This window comes from Danio aesculapii, chromosome 9, assembly GCF_903798145.1.
Source record: "Danio aesculapii chromosome 9, fDanAes4.1, whole genome shotgun sequence".
Taxonomy (NCBI): domain Eukaryota; kingdom Metazoa; phylum Chordata; class Actinopteri; order Cypriniformes; family Danionidae; genus Danio; species Danio aesculapii.
Genome location: NC_079443.1, coordinates 51,125,908 through 51,133,407, shown reverse-complemented (window position 1 = coordinate 51,133,407; position 7,500 = coordinate 51,125,908). Strand labels below are relative to the sequence as shown.

Sequence of the window (7,500 nt, the reverse complement as noted above, 5' to 3'; positions counted from 1 at the left end):
AAATAATTAATAAAAAGTTATTAGAAAATTAAGCAAATAAATACTAATAAATCGCTATAAAAGATTATTACATATAAAGATGTATTGTTGCCTATATTAACTTGCTATTATTTGCTTCATGATAAATGAGTCCATTATATAAATTAACCTGTCCAATTTAAATCGTTCAGCAAGGCCAGTAAACGAGTATCTGCAATATTGACTCTGTCAGATAATAATGACTGATCATCTATGATGATTGATAGTGAACTCTTCAGTCTATTATATTGAATGGCGATCGGAACCAACGCTCTCCGTCTCAATCACAGTATTTGTGAAATAGTAAACACTACTGTTTATTGTGTAAAATATTTATAAACAATATATAAAATTGTATTGATGACGATGTCCGAGAACACGTTAATAACATTAACATCCGTCGTAACCATATATGGTGTGCCTAGATCGTGTGTGCTAGATTGTGTGTGCCTGAAACGTGTGTGGTTCTGCGGGCCTGCAGCTGGATATTATTGGAGAGCAAAAGCAAGAGCCTTTATTCTCTGTGCGTTCACCATGGTTGAATGAATGAATGAATGAATGAATGAATGGATGAATGGATGAATGGATGAATGAATGGATGAATGAATGAATGAATGAATAAATACTAGAAACTCATAGAGCGCAACAAAATACTGGAGGGAATGTGGAGACAACATAAAAAAATTAAATTTCTATTACTTTATTAGTTACATTTATGAATAGAAATGTTTTTTTTTTTTTAATTTAGACCTTTTCTGATTCAAAAAATAACCAAAAAAACTACACAGCAAAATCCCCAGAGTAAAATGTACTCAGTTCAGAGTGTGTTTGGTCCCTCCCTGAATTGATTTTGACCTATTAAGTTTAGATAATGTTTTATCACAGAAGTAGCACAGCATCAAGATTATGGAAGTCAGCTGTACTTTTATCAGATCATAAAACTCATTGAACATCTGAAACACTCAAAACACACAGACGTAAAGAATCAGCGTATGCTTCTCAACTATGGTGAGTTTTATTTTCCTACAGTGCATGCTGGGAACTATGGATGAATGTTGTATGATTCTCTTAGCATACACTGCAGCCAAAAATAAAAAATAAAATAAATAAACCTCTAACCGCTGTTGAGATTGATACGCTGATTATTGGTGTTTAGATGCTCAATGTGTTTTAAAAATAAATTAATAAAACCACAGCTGAAGTCTATTCTCTTGAAAAACACTGAATTTCGTCTCCTAAATGGTAAACCATCATTTAAACATTATTTGCAAACTCATAACTCTTATCAAGAGTAAGAATCAATACAGGATCAATCAACCTGATCATATTTGCTCTCTTTATACTTGTCATAGCAAGCAAAGAAAAATCAACAACAGAACTCGAGTCAAAGAGCCCAAGTAAATCAACCTCTTTCTCCATGATTGTGATGGGAGATTAATTTTCTTTTGTTGTTTTTTGGTAAAATGTAAATAACTAAAACAGTTAACTCTCAATAAATCTCATATGGACTTTTGCGAATATCTGATAGAAATAAAGTCAAACAAGTAAGCAATGAGCGAAGCTGCTGCTGCTTCTCTTCTGTTTCTGCTTATTAACAGCAGGTGTTCCTTATCAGTGCTCAATCATCACTTAATAGGGTAAATGTCAAAGCATGCTAATAGGACTTTTAATTTGCCAGTAACCTGGGTTAAGCTATGGTCACACTGGGCTTTGTGTGTGCGAAATTCTGTCGTGCGGCGCTGTGAAAAGGGGCGGGATTAAACAAGATGATTAGACATTTAAAAAAGCGAGCGATTGCTCCATGTTTTACATTTCTGCCCAGAGGGGTCGTGTTTTGATCCTCGATTGGTCTCATGCAGTCAAGTGATGCGGTTTAAAGTTCACCAAGCTTGAACTTTGCACCGCAGCAACATGCGAAACTTGACGCATAACCTTGTGTTTATGAATGGAAGTCTATGGGAGGAAAAGCCCAGTGTGACCGCAGCTTTAATCGTTTCTGGTGAAGTGTATGCCAATGCAAAAACAGCGCGCTTAAGGTCTGTTTTCTTTAAAAATCAGCGATCTCCACTGGCTGAGTGATATCTGATATAAAGTAGGTCTCAGAGTGCACCAGAAGCACTGCATTAAATTACATTTTCCCCTGCCATGTCTTTATAATATGAGCATTTATTTTACCCTAGTATAATCAATGGAGCTTCTGCTCTAGCCTGCTGATGCTGACAGGCTCGTGCGAGTAAACAGCTTTTTGTCTCGTTTTACGCTTGAGCAACTAAATGAATACCATAGTCTGTTTAACTGAATGTACTTTCATTACATTACAACATCGATGCTGTAAAAGGAACCGTATAAAATGAAAAAACCTTACAATAACAGGTCACCGGAAGATTATCAGTAGGGGAAAAACACTAGCTCGGCATATACCCTATCAACCCCTTCATTGTCTCATTAACTTTAACTCTACTGTTGAGTAAATTTGACTCAATTTAGAGAGGGACCAAATATTCTTTGAACTGAGTAAATTTGACTGAGCATTTTGCTGTGTAGTAGTTCTCATCTCGCGCACACGGACCTGCTTGGACAACACTGGAATACATCACATCCGGTCGGCAGGTTGCATACAGTCTAGTCGCACGAGTTCAAATATTTCAAGGGATCTGCAGCTCAATTCGGATCCGAATTTTCCACATATGGAGATGATCGGAACTTCACGCAGCTCCCGGACTGCTCTCCATTGGAAATGAATCACTTTCGGTCTGTCGCTTGTCATGTGCGGTGGAAAGGAGGCTTTAAGGTAATTAGGCAAGTCATTGTATAACAGTGGTTTGTTCTGTAGACCAGTGTTTCCCAACCCTGTTCCTGGAGGCACACCAACAGTACATATTTTGGATGTCTCCCTTTTCTTACCCATTAACTTCAGGTGTTGGAGTCTCTTCTGATGTTATGATAAGTTGATTCAGGTGTGTTTGATTAGGGAGAGGTTGAAAATGTGTACTGTTGGTGTGCCTTCAGGAACAGGGTTGGGAAACACTGCTGTAGACAATCGAAAACAAATATTGCTTAAGGGGGTGAATAATATTGACCTTTAAATGGTTAAAGAATATTGCCCGGCAACAATGTTCAAAATGTTGCCCTGTGTATGATCAGGATTAGGGTGTAGTAGCAGTGCTGTGAGTGCTAGTGCTCACCGTCCCGGCGCTGCTGAGCGAGAGTGTGCTCATCTGCTGAGTAAGGGGACTCATCATGGACGCTTGCTGAAGAGACATGGAGTGATCTATAGAGGGCGAAATCACTGCTCCCTACAACACCACAACACAGACAATCAATCAGCAACATACACAACACATACAACAAAAATATAGTAGTTATATATATATACATATAAACAAAGTAGATCAAATACATTTAAAAAGCCTTAAAAAAACAAGCAAATAAAAATATACACTAGTCTAGATCAGTGGTTCCTGAAGTGGGAGCTGGGAGCTATCAGTCTTTCAATTTTTTACCATTGGGTTGTGCCCCCTGGGGTTATTACAATAGATTAACGACACGGCAATAGCATTAGGCTCCATTTATACTAATACGTTTTACTTTTAAGATGACATTTTAGAATTAAAATGATCCGCGTCCACACTGGTGTTTCTGAACAGATCTCTTCGTCCACACTACACCACTGAAAATGCTCATCACGTGACCACACACACACTCTGGCATGCGCTGCAGCGTATGTGGAGATTTGAGCTCCAGGCAGTCAGTAGGTGCTTTGAGCACAGCTCCCCAGGTGAGAGCAGCACACGTCAGACAGTTCATCAAAGATCTTCCGCTGGATTTCATCTCACTATAGTTGTTAAACGTGATGTTTAATTAATCTGGTCTCTATCTAATGACTCTTCTGTCTTTTGAATCTATTACTTGTTCTCAGGTAACGTGTTTTGGCTGAGCACAAAGATAAGTGAATATATTATGTAACCGCGTACACTGATTCTGCACATTTGACTGATTGCTTGCCTTTATTGTATAAACTTATTGTACTTTATACTTCTATAATGGCCATTATTGATTATTAAAACTGATATTCAGCAAAAGAGAGGGGGTGTTTCATATTTTTAACTGAAAAGGAAAGGAGGCAGTGATGTTATCGGCTCCATTTTGTTATAAATATGCACACAGTGAAGATGACAGTCATATAAATATGTAGCTACAAGACGCCTCAACATTTTTAGTGTCTGTTAAGGTAATCAAAACACTAATAGGCAGCTCCTTATATCATGTTTTCATTTTATTGTTAAGGTCGTGAAACAATGTAGATAGGGTGATGTGAATGAGGTTATAAAGTAGCGTACACTGTTCCCTTTGAAGATTTACCCGACGTGTCCTCGGGAGTTTGTTTTCCATATCAAACTTGCGAAGTCTGAACTTAAGGAAAGAATGCAAAACTGAACCTTGTGCACTTAAAAAAAGCCCTAATCAGAGAGGTGAATGTCTGAATGATGAGGTGAATGTCTGCAGCCACACCTCTGTTTTCAGATGTCTCCGATTTCCCCATCCACACTAACCCGAAGCAGCAGCATTTCAAAATGGAAACAGCCTCTTCAGTGTTTCCAAAATGCTCCGTTTTCGGCTCTCGAAAACTCTAGGGTGGTGTGTGGACGGAAGGCGTAACCGTATCAAAACTTATGTGTTTTAAAACTAAAACGTATTAGTGTAAATGGGGCCTTAGTTGCAGCAGATTGATTATACAGCATAATGTTAAACATTACACCTTTACGGCACTTGCGTATATTAAAAATAAAGGCCACGACTGAACATAGAGGACAATCTCCAAGTGGTGGTCTCCAAAAATAAACAAATCTTGCACTGTAAACATTGCCCACCATTCTCATTAAGTGAGGTTTATATTAAATCATTAGAGGCTTATATTATATTATATTAAAAAATTATGTTGTTTGACTGTTGCATTTTTTGTGTTATAAATAAAGCTTGTGTTTATTTAGTTCCTATTGGTGTGTGTGCATTGATGTGTGCAATGTTTCTATGTGTATTACCACCTTCGAGAATAGTGGGGCTTGCAAGTCACTGGAATTGTTATTTTAGGGGTCGCGGGCTAAAAAGTTTGGTAACCCCTAGTCTAGATAATGTGTAATGTGTGTGTATTATATCTTTAACCCTTGATCTTTCCAGTAGAAACTCAAGAATCAAAACTTAAATCAAAAATGTCAATATTAGATCAAAAATACGTTTGTTTTATTTATCGAGTTTGAAAACCAATTTGAATAAAATGATAAACATTTTAATAAATATGAAATAAATAACGTAAAAGACAAAATATTTTAAAAATAAGTGTGCTATATATTTTTGAGCACTAAATAAATTTTTGTATAATTATTTTAAAGCGAAAAGTATTCAAAATTAGTAAACATTAACTTGGAAACCAGCTGACTATTGCTCGTTATATGTAGTTTTGAGCATAAAATAAAACGCAAGAATTTTATTATAGGAAAAAAGTACTCAAAATTAAAGAAATATTAACTTGAAAATAACAAAAAAATGATCTATTAAATACATGTACTTTTGAGCATAAAATTAACTAATAATCTTTTAAGAAAAAGTACTAAAAATTAAGAAATATTAACTAAAATATTTATTATTTAAATAAATAAATAAATAAACTATTTGGTCAATACATGTAGTTTTTGGAGAATAAAAATAATAATTACCTTATAGGAGAAAGTGCTCAAAATAAAAAATATTAACTTTTTATTAATTAAAATTAATGAATGAATGAATTAATTAATAAATAAACTATTTGCTTAATACATGTATTTTTGAGCATAAAATTAAATAATTATCTTACAGCAAAAGGTTCTCAAAAAGAAAAATAAATAAATAAATAAGAAATAAAACAGCAAACAAGGTGACGACTTCTTTGAATTATGTAATAAAAGTATAAATTTTAAAGGGTACAAGTAATTCTAATTTGGTTTGTATGAGCAATATTTTATACTGTTTCTCATTCCAAACCTTAGACTTAATTATCATTAGTTGTTTGTGATTGTTCATAAATCATAATTGTTCCATCATTTTCTCCCCCACAATGAAATAAAATGATGTGGCTTACAGATGATGGACAAAAAAATATATATAGATATGTTTTTTTAAATCTGAGAAACCACTGTACCAACTCAAAAGTTTATTGGATTGAAATTTAATTGACTAAAAATTAGATCAATAAAATGTATAACAATCAAAAGAACTGTATATTACAAATATTTGCATGTGCTATATAAAAGTAGTAATAATAATAATAATAACAATAATAATAATAATAATAATAATAATAATAATAATAACAACAATAATAATAATATAATAATACTAATAATAATAATACTAATAATAATATAATGATAATAATAATAATAATAATAATAATAATAATAATATAATACTACTACTACTACTACTACTAATAATAATATAATAATAATAATATAATAATACTAATAACAATGAAAATAATAATAATAATATAATAATATAATAATAATAATAATAATATACTACTACTACTACTACTACTACTAATAATAATAATATAATATAATAATAATAATAATAATAATAATAATAATATAATAATATAATAATAATAATAATATACTACTACTACTACTAATAATAATAATAATATAATATAATAATAATAATAATAATAATAATAATAATATAATATAATAATAATAATAATAATAATAATAATATTATAATACTACTACTACTAATAATAATAATATACTACTACTACTACTACTAATAATAATAATATAATAATAATAATAATAATATACTACTACTACTACTACTACTACTACTAATAATAATAATAATATAATATAATAATAATAATAATAATAATAATAATAATAATAATAATATAATAATATAATAATAATAATAATATAATACTATAATAATAATATTATAATATAATATTAATAATAACAATGAAAATAATAATAATAATATTATAATATAATAATAATAATAATAATATAATAATAATAATATAATATTAATAATAACAATGAAAATAATAATAATAATATTATAATATAATAATAATAATAATAATAATATAATAATAATAATAATAATAATAATAATAATAATAATGATATAATAATAATATAATAATAATAATATAATACTATAATAATAATATTATAATATAATATTAATAATAACAATGAAAATAATAATAATAATATTATAATATAATAATAATAATAATATAATATAATAATATAATAATAATAATATAATAATAATAATATAATATAATAATATAATAATAATAATATAATAATAATAATAATAATAATAATATAATAATAATAATATAATATAATAATAATAATAATAATAATAATAATAATAATAATAATAATAATAATAATAATAATAATAATATAATAATAATAATAA

General features: G+C 30.1%; 1 protein-coding gene across 4 annotated transcripts in view; it reads right to left on the bottom strand.

The window, feature by feature from the left end:
- LOC130235370 (RNA-binding motif, single-stranded-interacting protein 1) overlaps nucleotides 1–7,500 on the bottom strand; it is a 185,659-nt gene that overhangs the window by 9,449 nt on the left and 168,710 nt on the right. For all 4 annotated transcript variants that reach the window (XM_056465944.1, XM_056465945.1, XM_056465946.1 and 1 more), the window contains exon 11: nucleotides 3,204–3,314. In XM_056465944.1, coding sequence (XP_056321919.1) covers nucleotides 3,204–3,314 — 111 coding nt within the window. The remainder of the gene's footprint in view (nucleotides 1–3,203; nucleotides 3,315–7,500) is intronic.